The 19,892-nt window shown below is 40.5% G+C and overlaps 1 protein-coding gene across 2 annotated transcripts in view; it reads left to right on the top strand.

The window, feature by feature from the left end:
* Positions 1-314: 314 nt before the first annotated feature.
* Usp32 (ubiquitin specific peptidase 32) overlaps positions 315-19,892 on the top strand; it is a 148,732-nt gene continuing 129,154 nt past the window's right edge. Inside the window, exon 1 of one of the 2 annotated variants that reach the window (NM_001401667.1) lies at positions 315-560. In NM_001401667.1, coding sequence (NP_001388596.1) covers positions 503-560 — 58 coding nt within the window. In that variant the 5' untranslated portion in view covers positions 315-502. The remainder of the gene's footprint in view (positions 561-19,892) is intronic. The other variant, XM_087572114.1, reaches the window with a different exon arrangement.

Genomic DNA, 19,892 nt, shown 5'->3' with positions numbered 1-19,892 from the left:
TTGGCCAGCGGAGCGCTGAGGCGGGACTCGGGGCTTAGGATTGGCGGGAAGATGAGGATGACGCGTTACGTGAGGCGAGGCCGCCCCGCCCCTGCGCTGCTGCGCGCTGTTAGCGTGGGGTGGGGCGGAGCGTGGCCTCGGGCGGCCATTACCCGGAACAGTCCTGGGCCTCGGGTCAGGTGACCCGCGGCGGTGCTGGCGGGAGGGGGGGGCGGAAGGGAGGAGAGGAGGAGTGAGGAGAGACGCGAAGGGAGGAGAGAGAGGAGAAGGGCGGAGTAGGAGGGAGGGTTAGGGGGCGGGGTGGGAGCGCGTCACGTGACTCGGCATGGAGGAGGCGGCGGCGGTCGGGAGGAGTCGCTGGGGCAGAAGCCGCACTTGTTAGTGTTGGGGGAGGAGGGGGCCGGGGACGCCGACACCGTCAGCCGGCGACGCCGCGAAGAAGGCGGGAGGGGGGTGGGGGCGAAACCAGGCTCCGACCCCCAGCCGAGGGGATGAGGGGAGCATGGGCGCCAAGGAGTCACGGATCGGATTCCTCAGCTACGAGGAGGCGCTGAGGAGAGGTGAGGGGGAGGGGTCGAGTGAGCTGCGGGGAGGCCAGCGCGGAGCGCCCCGGGGTGGGTGGCCGGAGGGAGGGGAGGCTGGGGCGTGGGGTGCTTGGCGAAGGACCGAGAGGCCAGCCGTGGGAATATCGAGGGCAGGGAGGTGGAAGGGGGAGCGGTGTTTGGGAATTGGGGCGCTAGGGGAGGGGGCGAAGCTTTCGCAGTGACGGGGTACCGGGCGCTGGCTGGCCATTGCCGGTGCGCTCGGGTGGCGTTGTTATCTTGTCTAGGTGCAGGGACGCCCTGACCATGGGTGGCTGAACCCTTCCAGGCCCCCTCATTTTTCTGTGCCATTTTCTCATATCACTCTTTCATTTAAAAAAAAAAAAAAAAAAAACCTCCGACAACATCCTAATCTGATTTCCAACAGCTTTGGCTGGAGAAGAGAGGACAGGGCTTTTTCTGTTTTGCTCCTGGGAGTCCTTTCCTATTAGGGAACCTCTGGTTTTCCCAGGGTCTTTGCCTCTGATGAGGGCGATGACCATCCTTTCATTTACTACTGCCACCCTTCACCCTTTGAGTGGTTGACTTTGATTAAGAACGACCTGAAGTGAAGTTGTGTTTAAGGTGAGACGAGACTAGACAGCTGATGTTGCCATAAAACCTTGTCTTAGGTTTCCTCTCCTCAGACGTTGATCAGACGGTTTTAGTACACTTGATTCCCAGTTCTTACCCTCTCGCTCCCTTAAAATGGCATTCAGAAATCCAGCATTGTGATACTGTGTTACAGCTCCCTTCAGAGACTGGCCTTGCTGTTAGTCCTAGACTGCTGCTGCTCTTGGCTCTGATTCACAGTGTTGTTAATAGCCCCAACCCCCTACCACTTACTCTGATATGGTTGTCGGTGTAAAGCCCATGCTAACTGGAAGTGTCTTGCACAGTTTATGGCCGGAATGTGACTTAATTTTTCATGACTGAGATTTGAGAGTGTGTCTGTGTGGTGCTTGTAGTTCTCTTTGATTTTTAATGGATTTTCTTGGTAAGAAGTGAAAAACATTAAGCAGATTAGAGGCCAGACATTATTGTTAACAGATTTCTAAGATCTAAATAAATAAATAAATAAATACATACATACATACATACTCAGCCACTCGCCAGGTGTTTTTAGTAGCTTGGGATAGAAAATTAAAATGTGGCGAAAGACATTTTAACGTGAGGATTTAGAAGTGAAATCTAGTTCATATACAAGGAGAATTAAGTTCAACTACCTAGTAAACAGAAACTAATACAGTAATACAGAATTGTAGCTGCATCAATTTTGGACTGAGCAGAATAGGGGAAACACGCCTTTTAGTGGTACTTTCTTACCAAATCATCATGATGGTTATTCTTAAGTGCAATCTTACTTGACCTTTTTCTGTCTGTTTCAGTATGAGAAATATTCCAAATTCTTGATTTATTTCCAACCCTAGTAGACCAGTCACTTCCTGAATGCCTGACAGGTCTGGGGGCAACTAGTCTTTGGCTTACATGACATGAAATAGGGCACAGTCAAATGATTTACAGCTGCTCAGAAGTGTTCCTTAAGTTTAAGGGTGTGAATACCAGTGATATACCTGGCGTTAAGAAATTCTAAAATTGGGGTTGGGGATTTAGCTCAGTGGTAGAGCGCTTTCCTAGGAAGCGCAAGGCCCTGGGTTCGGTCCCCAGCTCCGAAAAAAAAAAAAAGAACCAAAAAGAAATTCTAAAATTAAACTTTTATTCTAGCTCTTGTTGATTTACTTTATATCAAATTAAGATTGTATATTTTGTTTTTTCTTTTTTGAGGCAGGGTTTCTCTATGTAGGCCTGACTGTCTGGAAATCATTTTGTAGACCAGGCTGGCCTTAAACTCATAGATTCACTGCTTCTTCCTCCCAAGTGCTGAGATTAAAGGCATGTGACACCATGCCCTGCAAGACTGTACATTTTAAAATAGAAACAGAATTGATACATTTATAAATGATCCGGTGAAAGTTTTTTGTTTAATGTGTTATGAAATGTGCCTGTGAAAATTTAAAATGCTTCTTTTGAAGAAGTAGCAAAGTATGAATTAAAGTCTTAGTAAAGGTTGTTTGGGTTTGTTTTTGTTAGTTTTGCTGCAGGAAAATTAAACCAAAGAGGAGCAAGTTGATAAAGTAGTTTCTAAGTGTAAGCTAGGGTATGTTTGAAATGGGCAAATTAGATGTCAAACTTCAAGGTAACTACAGAAAGATTTTGTAAGCTTTTGTTGGAGCTACTGAATGGTTTGAGAATCTTTTGGGGATGTCTGAATAAACAGGTGCTAATATCTGCATCAGTTTTATTTATCTGTTTACATTGCGTAAGGTAAGTTGGGGCAGATAGGATTTGTCAAGTAGAGAACAAACTTCACAGAACCCTTTGGCTTTAATTTAAATGAGCAGTGCCTACTACCTATCCATAATTACACATTTAAAAAAGTCTGATGCATTAGTGCAAACAAGAAATTTCCGGCAGTTTATCTAGTAAAGTGGGGCCTTGAATTCCGTGTTAGTGACAGATGACACTGGACCTGAGTGCAAGGCCAGTCTAGTAAGCTATGTTGAGGTTCTAGAAATTATGATGAATTTTGGGTTTATATCCTGTTTTGCCTGGATTGTCAATTGTTTCACCTTTTATATCTCTGAAAGTATGCAGCTTTAGACATTTTTCAGAAGATGGGTTAGTAAGTAGCTTTTATTTTTAGCTGATATCATAAATATCTTGAGTAGCATACAATAGGCTTGACTTTTTATTAAATATTTATAATTATTTGTATGTGTTTGCTTGCCATAGTGTATGTGTGGAGGTCACACAACAATTTTTGGGACTCAGGAGTCAGTTCTCTCATTGTACACTGCAAATCCCAGGGAGTGAACTGAGGTTACCAGGTTTGACAGTGAGGACCTCTATTCTCTGATCCATCTCACTGACCCAGCTTAACTTTTTCCCCCTAAAATTACTTATTTTTATTTTATGAGCATTGTTTGGTGTTTTGCCTTCCCTCTTCTCTTAAAGAATTCATATGTTATCTAGGGAATTAATTATGCCTGCTTTCATGGATGCTGAGAATTTTAATGTCTTTGCTTGACATGTCTTTATTTTACCATGTTACATCAGTTTAGAACCTTTGTGTGTGCTAGGTATGTGTATTGTTTTAGACAAGATCTATCTATGTAGCCTTTTTCCTCCTGGAATTCACTATACAGACCAGGGTAGCCTTGAACTTTACATAGATCTGTCTGCCTCTATCTGCTAGTGCTGGGATTACGGGTGTTTACCAACAGATCTGGGTTGTAGTTTTTACAGTTTCTCTCTCTCTCTCTCTCTCTCTCTCTCTCTCTCTCTCTCTGTGTGTGTGTGTGTGTGTACTTGGATGGATAGATAGGCTAGAGGACAATCATGAATCTTCCTCAGGTGGCATTCATCTTTTTCTGCCTTTCACCAGTTTGGGGCTCAGTGATTAAGCCAGTTTTCAAAAGTCTCAGCAGTATCCACCTCCCCAGCACACAGGCTACCATGTTTAGCTTTGTTACTTGAGTGTTGGGGATGGGTCCTATACTTTCACGGCCAGCACTTTACCACCTGAGCTACCTTCCTAGCACTTGAAGCTTGCATATTCTTTTTGGGAGGAGGTAGGGTCTCTATGTAGCCCTGGCTGTCCTGGATTGCTATATAGACCAGGCTAGCTTCAAACTCACAGAGATCTTCCTGCCTCTGCTAAATCCTAATATTAAAGGTGAAGCTTGTATGTTATTTTAGTCGTTTGTTTTTTGTTTTTTGAAGACAGTTTGTTTGTGTAGCCTTGGCTATCCTGGAATTCATTCTGTAGACCAGGCTGGCCTTGAACTCAGAGAGGCCTGCTGTGCCTCCTTAGTGATGGGAGTCAGAGGTCTGTGCCGCCGCCGCCACTACCACCATCACCACCGGGCTAAAACTTGTATATTTTTAAAAAGTATGCTAAGTCCTCAGAGCACAATTAAAAAAATACTGGATGAGTATTGGGCATAGTGGCATATGACTAATTCCAAGCACTCAGAAAGCAGAAACAGATCTCTGTGAGTTTGAACCAGCTGGTCCATATAGTGAATTTTAGGTTAGCCAGGGCTTCACAATGAGATCCTGTCTCAAAGAAAAGTTGGGTGATAAACATTTCAGAATTCAAATCAAAATTAAACATTTTCCATAATTATTTCTCTGTACCTCCTTCCTTTCATCTTTGTGGAAACAGGATTATTTCTCCCCATTTTATTCAAGAATTGACAGATTTAAAACATTCTTAGCCTGGGTGGTGGGGCTTGCCAGCACTTGGGAGGCAGAAGCAGGAGAATCTGAGTTCTAGGCCAGCCTGGTCTACAGAGTGAGTTTCGGGACAGCCAAGGCTAAACAGAGAAACCTTGTCTTTAATTCCCCCCGCCCCTCAAAAAAAGCTTTTGATTGTGTAGAGAGTATTGATTTCTTTTTTTTTAAATATTTATTTACTATGTATACATCATACGGCTTTCTGCCTGCATGTGTGCCTGCAGATCAGAAGAGGGCATTGAATCTCAATACAGATGGTTGTGAGCCACCATGTGGTTGCTGGGACTTGAACTCAGAACCTCTGGAAGAGCAGTCAGTGCTCTTAACCACTGAGCCATCTCTCCAGCCCGAGTATTGATTTCTTAATTCTTCCTTTCTCAGTGTTGGGACTTTAACCTGGGGCCTTGTGCATCTAGACAGGGACCTATCCCTGATCGACTCTTCTAGCTCTGGCTTTTTTGATACAATCTTACTGTAGTGCAGGTTGAACTTGAATTTGTTATGTTATCCAAGCTGACCTCTAGTCTTCCTGCATAACTAGCCTCTTGATTGCTAGGATTACAGAGTGAGCCACTGAACATAACTGCAAATCTCTTTTTTTCCTTCTTTCGGATCCCATTGCAGATGGTTGTTGTGAGCCACCTTGTGGTTGCTGGGAATTGAACTCAGGAACTCTGGAAGAACAATCAGTGCTCTTAACCACTGAGCCATCTCTCCAGCCCTTAAATATGTTTTTTAATTGTAATAGAATTGTATCATTTTTCTTTTTTCAGACCCTCCCACATTTCCCTTACTCTGAAGTTCATGGCCTCTTTCTTCGATTTTTGCTGTTATGTATATGTGTGTATGCATGCATGCATATGAGCAAATACTTATTTTGCCAAGTTTGCTATAATTGTTTGTATGTATATAGTTTCAAAGCTGACCACTCTTCTTTTTTTTTAATTATTCTTTTTTTTTAAGATTTATTTATTTATTATATATAAGTACACTGTAGCTGTCTTCAGACACACCAGAAGAGGGCATCAGACCTCATTATAGATGGTTGTGAGCCACCATGTGGTTGCTGGGATTTGAACTCAGGACCTCTGGAAGAACAGTCAGTGCTCTTAGCCGTTGAGCCATCTCTCCAGCCCAAAGCTGACCACTCTTTATTGAACCAGTAAAAGGGCTTGTCCCTGGGAGAGGCTAATTCTCCTCCCAGCAATCATTAGTTACCTGTAGTTCTTTGTCTAGGGAGTAATGGGGGAGGTAGACAGAACCCTGTGAAATTTTCTCCCTTCATGTTAACATTGATATTGCCATTGTTCTGGTATTGTTTATGCAGCCATTTGTAGGAATGACTGTTTTACAGCTGACTTGCTTATAGTCTTTCCCTTTCTCTCGATGCTTCCTGAGCCGTGGATGTAGAAGCTATGACACATATGTTTGGACTGGGGTCCCGATGATCTGTTGATCTCTGATTTCAGTTGTTGTTTTCTATGTTTGTCTTCATTTGCTATAGAGAAAGGATTCCTTGATGAGGAATAGTAGCTACACTTATCCAAGAATGGTAGCTCAGCACAGATTGACATTTTAATGTTCCTTTGCCCATTCATTTTATATATATATATATATTTTTTTTTTTTCCTCTTTACTAAACACTGACTAAAAGTAAGGCACAGAAAAAAACAAAAGATAACTAAGTCACTCTCTGTATGATTAAATGGTCTGGGTCAGTAGTTTTCACTAAAATGGATATGTAACATATCCAGAGGTCCTGAGTTCAATTCCCAGCAATCCCATGTCTCATAACTATCTATAATGTAATCTAGTGCCCTCTTCTGACATGAAGGTGTACAGGCAGATAGAGCACTCACATACATAAAATAAATCTAAGAAAAAAATCTATAAGGAGTGGGAATAAAACATCAGAGCTTTAGTTATAATTTGAAATATTTAATAATGTACATAATTATTAAATATTATTTGCATGTATCACTTATAAACTACTGATATATAGTATCTTTAGTACTAGAGAGAGGTAGAATGTGGGTAAATGGCTATAATGGCTTGGAGGTACCACGGCGTTGTACTCATTTCCTAGTATGTGCTCAATAATTACCTGTAAAGAATTTACTTTCCTAGTCTCGTAGAGGTTGGATTTGTAGACAATGATTTAGCATGGAGTAGTTGAAGTTCAAAGTAAGATTTTGGTTGCTAGCTCTTTGTTCTCTTCTCTTCCCTGCTCTTCCTCTCTTCCCTGTCCCTTCTCTCTACCCCCACCCCTTCCCTCCACGTGCTCATGGCCGGCCTTTCCTCTCCTCTACTCTTCTCTCATTAAACCTCTCCACGTGGGGAGAAAAAAAAAAAGATTTTGGTTGCTAAACTTCTCAGTGTTAATTGTAAACTTTTACTAGATTAATACTACCTATGATTTAATAGGTAGTTTGCCATAGTACATTATTCTGTAAGGGGAAACTGAATTTCATACCTTGGTACCTTCTGTAGTGCACTAGTTTTTGTTTGTCTCTTTGTATTTGTATGTTTGAGACCGGGTCTTATGGCCTGGAGCTGAATATAGCTAACTAGCTCAGCCTGGCCTTCTGCTTCTGCTGGCCACACGCTGGGATCCCAGGTATGTGCCACCACAGCTGGCTGTAATGTACAGTTTATTCTCCTCTCCTAAAGCACCAATCTTTCATCACCTGAACTTGTTAAATTCATTAGCAAACTCTTTGGTGTTAGCATTGTAAAAGAAAAAAATAGAGCAGTTTTAAATTAATGCGCTTCTAAAGCACTCTCTAAGGAGTTACAGAGGGTGCTTCTCCCTTTACAGTCTCAGTACATTTGGGATATGTGAATGACAAAGAGGAGATAAATTCACTGATGAAGCCACAGTTTAGCGCATCAACAGAATGATGTGACATTACTTGCTGGTCAGTGACCTTCCCATTTATTAAACTGGACAGCTGTTATTTGTTTTTTGTTTTTCATTTTCTATCTTAAGAGTTTATTTACAGTGACAATACTCAGTGTTGCTTTTCAAAATGATGGGTAATTTTTTTTTTTTTTTGGAGCTGGGGCCCGAACCCAGGGCCTTGCGCTTGCTAGACAAGCGCTCTACCACTGAGCTAAATCCCCAACCCATGATGGGTAATTTAGAGTTGGGACCGTGATGCCTGACTAAAAGCCAGATAGATTCTTTCTCTGGAAAAGGGAGATTTTTGGCACTTGATTATATGCTAGATCATAGGAGAAGTTAGGGGATTTATTACTATTATTGAAGCAATATAAAAGATCTGCTATCACTTTAGACGTATTGATACAGGCTGACAGTTTGGTAGTTGTAATTTTAAGCAGCTGCAATGGTGAAGGGATTTTTACTTGTGAATTAGAAGTTGGTGGTTTGAACAACAGGAACAGTGGTACAGATCTATAATAGTCCTCAGGAGGTTAAGGCAGAAGGTACTAAGTTCAAGATTAGCTTGGCTCACATAAGCAAGATCCTGTTTCAGGCAACAGTTTAGTGGTTTGTAGTGGTATTTAAAAGACCAAGTAGGACTGGCAGGTTTTTTTCATACTGTATCTAGGAAGTATGACTTCTCTTTTCAGGACTTATTTATGCTTCTGCTTTTCACATTTGGGCCTGTGTATTTGTGTTTAGATTGAGCTATTCCATCTCTTTCTGAATGCCAATCAGTGTGGACCTTTACAAAGTTAGTGATAGGTAGTTAATTATTGACACAGAAGCCTGATAAAGCTAGGTTCTTCAGTATGTACTATTATAATTAGAGGCCTAAATGTTCTAAGACCTATTCAGAGATAACCAGTACTCATGTCCTGCTCTTACTGCCTTTCTTTATTAGGAATTTAATAATCACTAATATGAAACTTCCAAGCTTACCGTAGTTTTCAAGTTTTTCTTGATCCTTGATACTAAATTGTTTTAAAACAAAATCATACAGAATGTGGTTTTGTAGTGGAGGTTTTATAGCTTTTCCATTTTTGAAAAGGAGGGTGATTGTCTAGTTACCTTCTATCTGTGGGAAAAGCCATTTAATTCTGTTTCTTGTGGTGTGTCGAGGTCGAGAATTGGACTTGCTTGACCTTTTTTTTTTTTTTTTTTTCTTTTTTTCGGAGCTCCGGAGCTGGGGACCGAACCCAGGGCCTTGCACTTGCTAGGCAAGCGCTCTACCTCTGAGCTAAATCCCCAACCCGTTGCTTGATCTTTTATATCTGGGCAAGTGTTCTACCACTGAGTTATACCCCAGTGCCTGCTTTTTAAAACAAGCTCTCATGAAGTTGCCTGGGTTGCTGTCCTCATGTCGAATCTTCTGAGGTATGGTATTGGTGTATGTTGTGATATCTGGTAGAATAAGTCTTTTAATATTCACTGTGGTTGACTTTTGATAATGAAGTATGGAAGGTTCTGGAGAAACTTCCTTTGTGGAAATGATTTTTTTTAATTAAAATAAGCTTCTTTTAATCTTTCGTGACTATAAAGGGTATCATTGTCCCCACCCTGTTGTGTATGGCCAAAGGATAGACATGCCTGCATATCTTTAGTTCCTCCCTGCTCATCTTGTTCATTTGGTGTCCTCTCTGTTAATTTCTGCCCAACTCTTCCTCTCTCTTTCTCCCTCTCCCTTTCTCCCTCCCTCTTTCTTTTTCCCTCTCTCCCTCTCCCTCTCCTCTATCTAGTCTCAGCTGCCATTGTCTCTTTCTTAAGTTACACAATAGCCATTGTGCTCTTAAAATCCAAGTCTTGTAATCCCTTCCCTCCTGCCTTTTTTTTTTTTTTTAAATTTTAATGTATCCCCGGTTAGTTTTGAATTTTGAATTCTGCTTCAGTGCTGGGGTTATAGTCTTGCACCACAATAACAGATCATAAATTCTTTATTTAAAGCTTGTTTGTTGTTACTTTAGGGGAAATAAATATGTACCTCTTATAATGATCTACAAGACCCCCCCAAATATCCAGTTTCTGCTTCAAATTCCAACCTATTCAGCCCCCCCAACACACACACACACACACACACACACACACACACACACACACACACACACACACACCACACAATTTTGAAACCTAGTTTCACTTTGTAACCAGGGCTGGCCTGGCTCTCTTATGGACTAGGCTGACCTGAACTCACTGCTTGAACTCACTGAGATCTGCCTGCTTCTGTTTCCTGAGTGCTGAGGGTGGTAGCGTTTACTACCACTCTTGGTCCTAGTATTTTCCCATTTACTTATAAACACTATGGTTTTCTTTTTGTTCTTAAAGATAGTTCAAGCTTGCTGCCTTTGTGTTTGACACTGTTAGATAGGAAAGGCTGTTGTTTACTTTTGTAATTGTTTTGAAGCAGTTTCTCATGTCACCCAAGATTGCTTCTTTGAGAAAGACATTGGACTCCTGATTCACCCTCTCCCTTTTTAAAAAGAAGTGATGAGAATTCTTCTGAGTTAGTTATTCCTGGAACTCACTCTGTAGACCAGGCTGGCCTTGAACTCTGCCTCCTGAGTGCTACCACCACCAGCTAGTGCTTATTAATGCATATGGATGTTTTGCTTACATGTATGTCTTTGAACTATGTGTGTGCCCAGTGCCCATGAAGACCATATAGGGTGTTGATCCCCTGGGACTGGAGTTACAGACAGTTGTGAAACATCATGTGGTTGCTGGGAATTGAACCGTAGTCCTCTGGAAGAGCACCCAGTGCTCTTAAGCTTTGAGCCATTTCAACCATCCCAGGAGGTAAGGTTTTGTGATGCTTTGTTGTTTTGTGACTGGCTTGAGACTATATTGTAAGACCCTGTCTGTTTCCCGCGAAAAAAAAAAATCTCTGTTCTCCTCAAAAACCATCATTGCATCTATTCTTGTGAGTGTACACATGGTAGCATCTAGTAGTCTTTACCGTATACAAGAGAAGTGTTTTGTATCTTTTATGAATTCAGAAACTTAATTTGTTGTATGGGCCTGTGGTTTTTTAGTGTTAATGGTTTAGAGCCTACATGGAAGTTAAGAGGAGTTCTTTTTTTTTTTTTTTTTTCCGGAGCTGGGGACCGAACCCAGGGCCTTGCGCTTCCTAGGCAAGCGCTCTACCACTGAGCTAAATCCCCAACAAGAGGAGTTCTTAATGATGCAGATGACATAATTTCCAAAATCTTTTGCTTTAGGCTTGCCTCAAATTTGCAAGATAGTTGAAGAGAACCTTGAGTATCCAGTCATTTTGCTTCTTCCCTAGAGCTGAGTTACAGAATACTGCCCGATCTTAAGAGTTCTGTTTTATTTTTCTGTTTCTGATGCTTTGGAGTGAATCTAGGGCTTTACGCTGCTAGGTAAGAACTCTACCAGAGTTCTATCCTCATCTATAAGAAGTGTTTTTAAAATATGCAACCTTTTGAATGTAGCCCTTTGTGTAGCAGATTTTATTATAGTGATGTTCTTTGTGTGCTTTATTAGAGATTGTCAGATGTTCTTATATTGTTCCAGTTTTTATCTTTCACATTTTAATACATTTCTTTATTTTTTGTGTCTATGCACATATAAACAAGAGTGTGGAGGTCAGAGGAGAGCATTCCAGAATTGGTCCTCCTTTCACAAGTTGCTTTTGAAACCTGGGCACATGTTGTCAGTCGGGGTGACTGTGAGCACCCATATCTACGTGTGGGCCCAAGCTCTTCATTTTTCTTTTTTCTTTCCTTTCTTTATGTTCCCTTCCCTTCTCTTTCCCTCCTTTTCTTTTATTGCTGGTGGGGGGTTGGGGATTTAGCTCAGCGGAAGAGCGCTTGCCTAGCAAGCTCAAAGCCCTGGGTTTGATCCCCAGCTCCGGAAAAAAAAGAAAAGAGAAAAAAAAAGATTCTTCTCTTTTATTGCTGGTGATAGAGCCTTTCGTACAAGTTAGGAAAGGATTCTGCAGTGCACTCAGCTGCATTTCTCCCAGAAGTTTCTGTTTCTTGGTAGTAGGTGCTTTATAGCTTCATGTATTGGAAACATTTACTGCACTGTGGGCTGATATGCCAGTGTGTGTGTGTATAAAACTTTGCACACATTCTGAACATTGTTTGAGTGGCTTTGTTTAATAATGGATTAATACTGTGTATTAAGCATTAATGTTTAAGCCATTTCAATATAGGACTATTACAATAAAAATTTCCAGAGAAGTTAAGATTTTAATCATTTTTTAGAACATGTTCCTTTTCGTAAGAAACCAGGTATAATTGGCAAAAAATTGGGTGTATGTGAAATGCAGCACATACTCTGATTTATTATTTTTCATCACATGTATCAAGTTAACTTAGAAATTAAATATTTTTTTGAAAAATTACAGTATGTAAAAATAAATGTTTTCTTTTCTAGTACTAGTGATTGAATCCAGGGCCTTTACACATGCTAGGCAAACACTACCACTGAGTTCCTCTATTTACTCTTTTGCTTTTCTGATTTTGTATTTTTTTATGTATGTATGTATGTATAAATACGTGTGTATATATATATGTGTGTGTGTGTGTGTGTGCGTGTGTGTGTGTGTGTGTGTGTGTGTGTGTGTGTGACACACTAAACTGACACACTAAACTTAATCTGGCCTCAAGTTTGACTTTATATACTGGGATATAGGATTTACTTAGCTCTTCTACACCTCAAACAAGAGGCACATAATATTAACAAAGATATATTCTATGCATACTTCTTGGGTTTGCATATATGTATTTAATTTTATAATAAAATCTCAGCATTATGCTATATGTTTCATAGTACATTTGTAGATAATCCCTCTACATGGTCAATAATAATAAAAATGTTAAATTACTAAGATGAAGAGTAAATCTCCAAGTGTGATGATGAGCATCTGAAATTACAGTATGAGGAAGCTGAGACAGGAGGATCTAGTGTTAGAGGCCAGCCCGAGTGACTAAATAACTAGACTATCTCAACAACTAGCAAAGTCAGGCCATGACAGGGCTCAGTGGGAAAAGCACCTGCTGCCAAGCCTGAAGACCTGAATTTGTTCCCTGAGCTCACACAGAGGAAGGAGAAAAGTGATTTCTGAAATTGTCCTCTGATTTCCATATATGTACTGTGGCATACACATTCCCAAACAAATAAAATGTAATAATTAAAATAATTTGTATGTAGGCAGTTATTGATTTGCACAGTAGTGTGGGACTGTATAAAGGACCTTACAGTGTGAGGCCATTCAGACTTATAATAAATGGGAAAAATTACTGTTATCCTATTTTTTAAAAGCATTAAAGCATTAAAAATGTCTAGAAGTGTTATATATAGGGAAATTAATTTTTTAAGGTTTTTTTTTTTTTTCCTTTGAGATAGGTCTCATTGTGTAGCTCAAGTATTCCTAGAACTGACTGTATATTCCAGGCTGTCCTGGAGCACAAAGTAATACTCTTTCAGTCTTCCCTAGGACTGAGAATGTAAGCCTCCATACCTATCTTGTGTTTGTTTGTCTTGAAATTCAAAATAATATATACTGAATGTCTTTTCTGCCCATGTACCTTTCTACATTTAGATTAGCTTTTAAGGTTAATACTTAGATTTATTTTATGTGTATGGAAGCTTTACTTGCATGTATGTATGTGAACCACATGTGTGCCTAAAGAGGACAAAAGAGGGTGTCAGACACCATAGAACTGCAGTTACAGATGGTTGTGGGTACTAGGAATCAAACCAGGTCCTCTGGTATAGCAACTGATACTTTTAATTATTGAGCCATCTCTCTAGTTCCAAGCTTTCATTTTCACTTTCAGTGTTGCAAAATACTTGTGACAGTTCCTTTAATGTTGTTTGTGCCAACATTGCTACCTCTTGTCACCTTCATACTCTTTTCTCACCTTCCTTTTCCTCTAACCACAGACCTCACTTATAACAAGATTACCTTTCATCAAGTCCCTCTGGTTGTATACTAAGAGTCTTGGCTTTCTTGACTGCATTTTTCATGTTTGTTGGGCTATTCCCTTTATTTTTTATTTTAAAATCACATTTTATTTGTGTATATGCCACATGTACATGGGGAATGCAGAGGATGCTTGCAGGAATCAGTGAGTGGGCACATTAACCCACTAGGTCATGCTTGCCCTCTACTTTGTCTTTTGAGGTAGAATTATTCGCTGGCCTAGAGCTTATCCAAATAGAATAGGTTGTGGGGATCTATCTGTCTATCTCCACCTCCCTAGTTCTGGGTTTATAAACTTATGCTATCTGATGGCACTAGGCCTTTTATCATAGATTCTAGGTGAGCTCAGGTCCCCATGCTTGCTGACAAGCATATTCCTGAGTGAATCTTATCCTTTTTTTTTTCTTTAAAGAAAAAAGTTGTGTGTTTATGTGATTAATTTTTTTTTTTGTTGGTTCTTCTTTGTGTGTGTTTCTGTGGGATTGTATTCCTTTTGTACATTTTGCGAGTTTAGTTTTTTGTTTGTTTTAGACAGAGTCTCTCATGTATCCTTGGCTGCCTTGGCACTCACTATAGTTTGGCCTCTAACTTCTGCCTCTGCCTCCTTCTGAGTGCGGGAATTAAAGTTGTGTGTCGCTATGCTTGGCTAACATTTTTTTCAGGTTCGTACATGCATATGAAGTTGCATGTACATGCATATTTAAGAAGTTGTGTATAAACTTCTTAAATATTTGTTGTAATGTAAATGAAAAAAAATTTAAAAGTTGAAAACATTCAATATGAGTTTATAGAACTATTTGGTAGCTCTTTGATTAGTGTATAAAGGATTTACCTGAAGAGTTTAATATATTTTAAGCTTATCCTTAAGGAATTCTAAATATTCTAATACAGATTTGAAAAATACTATGCCAATCTTTGTTCTACAGAGAAGTCAGAGTTTATATTTAAACTTTTTGGTTTTTTTTTTTTTTTTTTTTTTTTTTTTGGTAACAGGGTCATTCTGTGTGACTTTGGCTGTTCTGGATCTAGCTCTGTAGATCAGACTGGTCTCAAACACTGCCTCCTGATTATTCTGATTAAAGGGACATGCCCCGAAATACTATGCTTAAAATTGCATTTTATTTATTTTCTGTATCAGGAGGCAATGGTGTATACCTGAGCATTAGCACATGTTTGACTGTCAGAAGACAACTTGTTAGTTCTCTGTTTATATCATGGAGAACCCTAGGTCCTCAGGCTTGGCAGTAGATGGATGCCTTTACCCACAGACCTATCTTGATGGCTCCAAATACTATTTTTAATCAGTATTATATGTGTATGTAAAATATTAAAAATAAACATGTTAATAATAAACATATTAAACTTAAAAGATTTGTTAAATGAGGGCTAATAGAATGGTCGCCTGGGTATAAGTGTATCAGTGCATGCTGGGTGACCTGAGTTCTAGCTCTAGAACCCACTTAGAAGTGGAAGGAGAAAACCAACTATACAGAGTTGTCACTAAACCTACTTAGGCTCTGTTGAGCATGTCTCCCTTGCTTATCATAATACACAGACACATACAATAATAATAACTTTTTAAAAAATGTAGAGCACCAGTTTTCTATATGTCTTGGCATTTTGTCCCTTCTGAGACTATTATATATTTTGATAGTTGAACTTTGAACTATTCAGATTTAGGTATATTCTGTTGATTTATCACTTTGAATCATAGCATAAAAATAAACTTACATTTCTCTTGACCCTGCACTACTTCCCTCCTTCCTTTCCCTACCACTTCATTCTAACAATGGTCGCATGGTGGCTTTAGTTAAATATTCATCGTTGGCCTTATGACCACGTGTATGGTATATACAATGTGATTCACATGTGAAGTTATGTAGCAAGCTATGATTACTTTTTTTAGATCATCCTTGGGTTGGGAATTTAGCTCAGTGGTAGAGCGCTTGTCTAGCAAGCATAAGGCCCTGGGTTCGGTCCCCAGCTCCAAAAAAAAAAAAAAAAAATGATCATCCTTTCTTTCTCCTGGAACTAATATTTGTTGTGGTTTTATTTCTTTTATTTGGTATTATTTCTAACTTACTCATCACTCCTTCTAATGATGTCTTATGATTTATAATCCCAGCACTCAGGAGACAGAGGCAAGCAGTTCTCTTGAGGACATCCTGGTTTACATAGCCAGTTTCGGGTCAGTCAAAACTGTATAGTAAGACTTTGTCTCAGAAAAACAAAACCAGAGCAAACAAACAAACAAAGCAACCAAAACAAAACGAAAAACAAAAACAAACAAAACCCAACCCCAAAAACCTAACAAACACCTACCTACAAAAACTTTATTTTTATGTATATTGGTGTTTTGCCTGCATGCACATTTATGAAGGTGTTAGATCCCCTGGAACTGGAGTTATGGATCCTGTGAGCCTACATGTGGGTATAGGAATTGACCCTGGGTCCTCTGACAGTGCTTTTAAGCACAGAGCCATCTCTCCAGCCCCTGCATACTAGTTCTTATTCTGCAACATAAATTCTGACATTCATTTGCTTATTTGAGAGAGGGTCTCATATAGTTCAGGCTATATTGAAATTTATGTGATTGAGAATGGCCATGGATTTCTAATCTTTTCACATCTACCTCCCAAGTGCTGAGTGAAATAGGTGTATGCCATCAGGTCTAGTTATGAATTGTTTTTTCTATATATAGTCTTGCATCAGAAACTTGTGTTTTTCTCTGAGAAACTTGTCATTGCATCATTTGAAGTCCATACTTCCTTATTTTAATTCTTTTGTTCTGCTTTGGTTGTTTGTGAAATGTTTATACAATTTTACTTTAATCATCATCATTATCATCATCATCATCATCACCACCACCACCACCACCACCACCACCACCACCACCACCACCATTATTTGAGACAGCATATTACTGTGGCATTAGCTGGCTTACAACTTACTCTGTAGACCAGGCTGGCTTCAAACTTGAAAATTCAAGTTCCTCTTGTTTCTGCCTCCTGAGTGCTGGGACTTAAGGCTTGTTTACATGATTTGGCTTTTATGTAATAGAACTTCAGAATGTTGTCATCTTGAGGTTGTGTGTAGAACTATGTATAGGTATGAGGAAATTGTTGACAAGCACAGAATAGTATATGCAGTGAAGACTGTAAGTCCCTAGACTTACTATGCTTTTGGTAGCAAGATTTAATTCTTGAAGTTTTTCTGTTTTTTTTTTTTTTCTTTTTTTCGGAGCTGGGGACCGAACCCAGGGCCTTGCGCTTGCTAGGCAAGCGCTCTACCACTGAGCTAAATCCCCAACCCCGAAGTTTTTCTGTTTTTTTTTTTTTTTTTAAATTTATTTATTATTTTATGAGTACACTGTAGCTGTCTTCAGACACACCAGAAGATAGCATCGGATCCCATTACAGATGGTTGTGAGCCACCATGTGGTTGCTGGGATTTGAACTCAGGACCTGTGGAAGAGCAGTCAGTGCTCTTAACCACTGAGCCATTTCTCCAGCCCCAGTTTTTCTGTTTTTAAGCCATGTTTTTTTTTCTTGTTTTGATCTGCTCGTATGCTAATACACACCTGTGTTTTTGTTCACTGAGGGCAGAAGAGGATGCTTAGTGTTCTGCCTTTCCACTTTTAGCCGTATTCCTCTAAGATGGCCTTTTACTGAACTGGAAACTAGAATGGGGCTGATCCCAAACATCCTCCTGTCTGCCCACCACAGCACTAAGGTTACAGATCTGAATGTGGCTAAGCCCAGCCTTAGTTTGTTGATTGATTTGTTTGAGACTGAGGCTCATTGTGTAGCCGTGGATAGCCTTAAATTCATCATGTTCATATTCAGACTGGCCTCAAACGCTCTTTTTAAGTGCATGTGTCACCAATCCCAGCACCAAGCCCAGCTTAGGTGCTGAGATCTGAACTCAGATCCTCATGCTTGCATAGCTGAGGTCTTACTGAGTTGTCTCTACAGCCATTTTCTTTTTTCTTTTTTTAAAGATTTATTTATTTATTTATGTGCGTTTGGGTGGGGATTATTCATACTAAGGTGCCTTAGCACATGTATGAAGGTCAGAAAATGACCCCCAGGAGTCTGTTCTGTTCTTCTACCATGTGGGTCCTGGGGATTGAACTCAGGTTACCAGGCTTTGTGGTACCTGACCTGTTGAGCCATCTCCCTGGTACCAGCCCCCCTTCCCCCTTTTCTTTAGGTTTTTCTTTTTCTTTTCTTTTTTTTTTGAGCTGGGAACTGAACCCAGGGCTTTGCGCCTCCTAGGCAAGCGCTCTACCACTGAGCTAAATCCCCAACCCAGGTTTTTCTTTTTTAATCATTTTATGCATTTACATTTCAAATGATATCCCCCTTTCTGGTTACCCCTCCACAAACCCCCATCCCATCTCCCCTCTCCCTCCTCCCCTTTGCCTCTATGAAGGAGCTCCTCTACCCCCTCCTGCTTCACCCCTCTAATATTCCCCTACACTGGGGCATCAAGCCTCCCTCCCTTCCCATTGGTGTCAGATAAAGCCATTCTCTGCTACATCTGTATCTGGAGTCGTGGTTCTCTCCATATATACTCTTTGGTTGGTGGTTTAGTCCCTGGGAGCTCTAGGAGGTCCAGTTAGTTGATATTGTTCTTCATATAGGGTTGCAGTCCCCTTCGGCTACTTCAGTCCTTCCCCTAGCTCTTCCACTGGGGTCCCCGGGCTCAGTCTGATGGTCGGCAGTGAGTATCTGCATCTGTATTGGGCTGGTAGAATCTCCCAGGGAACAGCCATATAGGCTCCTGTCAACAAGTGTTTCTTGGCATCAGTAATTGTATGGGGGTTTGATGGGGTGGATCCCTAGGTGGGGTGGTCTCTGGATGATGGCCTTTCCTTCTCTGTTCTTTTTTTTTTTTTTTTTTTTTTTCTTCTCCCTCTGTCTTCCCTTTGGACAGTAACATTTCTGGGATAAAAATTTTGAGTTGCATTAGGTGACCCCATCCCTCACCTGGGGGCCGTGCCTACCTACTGGAGGTGGTCTCTACACATTGTATCTCTCCTTTGTTGGGCATTTTGGTAAAGTCTTCGCCATTGGGTCCTGGGAGCCTCTCTCTTCCCTGGAGTCTTGGCCTTTCTAGTTGCTACCCTCAGTTCTATTCCCCACTGCTACATGTTTCTATTCAATTTCCTGACCCTCTGTACTTTTCTCCTGTCCCTTCCAATACCTGTTCCTGCCTTGCCTTTTTTTTTCCTCTCCCCCTCTTCTCTCCTTCTTTCTACCTCCTGTGATTATGTTGTTCTCCAGTCTATGTAGGATTGAAACATCTATACTTTGGTCTTCTTTCTTCTTAAGCTCCATATGGTTGTGGGTTGTATCATGGATATAATGATCTTTGGGGCTGATATCCACTTATCAGTTAGTACAAACCATGTGTGTTCTTTTGTGACTGGGTTACCTCACTCAGGATGATATTTTCAAGTTCCATCCATTTGCCTAAGAATTTCATGAAGTTGTTGCTTTTAATAGCTGAGTAGTACTCCATTGTGTAAATGTACCACATCTTCTGTATCCATTCCTCTGTTGAGGGACATCTGGGCTCTTTCCAGCTTCTGGCTATTATAAATAAGGCTGCTATGAACATAGTGGAGCATGTGTCCTTGTTATATGTTGGAGCATCTTTGGGGTGGGTATATGCCTAGTAGTGGTATAGCTGGGTCTTCAGGTAAAACTATTTCCAATTTTCTGAGGAACCACTAGATTGATCTCCAAAGTGATTTTACCAGATTGCAGTCCCACTAGCAACAGAGGAGTGTTCCTCTTTTTTCACATCCTTGCCAGCATCTGCTTTCGCCTGAATTTTTGATCTTAGCCATTCTGACTGGTACAAGGTAGAATCTTAGGATCATTTTGATTTACAGTTCCCTAATGACTAAGGATGTTGAACATTTCTTTTTTTTTTTTTTTTTTTTTTTGGTTCTTTTTTTTTTTTTTCGGAGCTGGGGACCGAACCCAGGGCCTTATGCTTCCTAGGTAAGCGCTCTACCACTGAGCTAAATCCCCAGCCCCTGAACATTTCTTTAAGTGCTTCTCAGCCAGCCATTCTAGATGCCTCAGTTGAGAATATTTTATTTAGC

The sequence above is a fragment of the Rattus norvegicus genome, chromosome 10, assembly GCF_021556685.1.
Source record: "Rattus norvegicus strain SHRSP/BbbUtx chromosome 10, alternate assembly SHRSP_T2T, whole genome shotgun sequence".
NCBI classification, from domain to species: Eukaryota; Metazoa; Chordata; class Mammalia; order Rodentia; family Muridae; genus Rattus; species Rattus norvegicus.
This window is presented reverse-complemented; position numbering and strand designations above follow the sequence as displayed.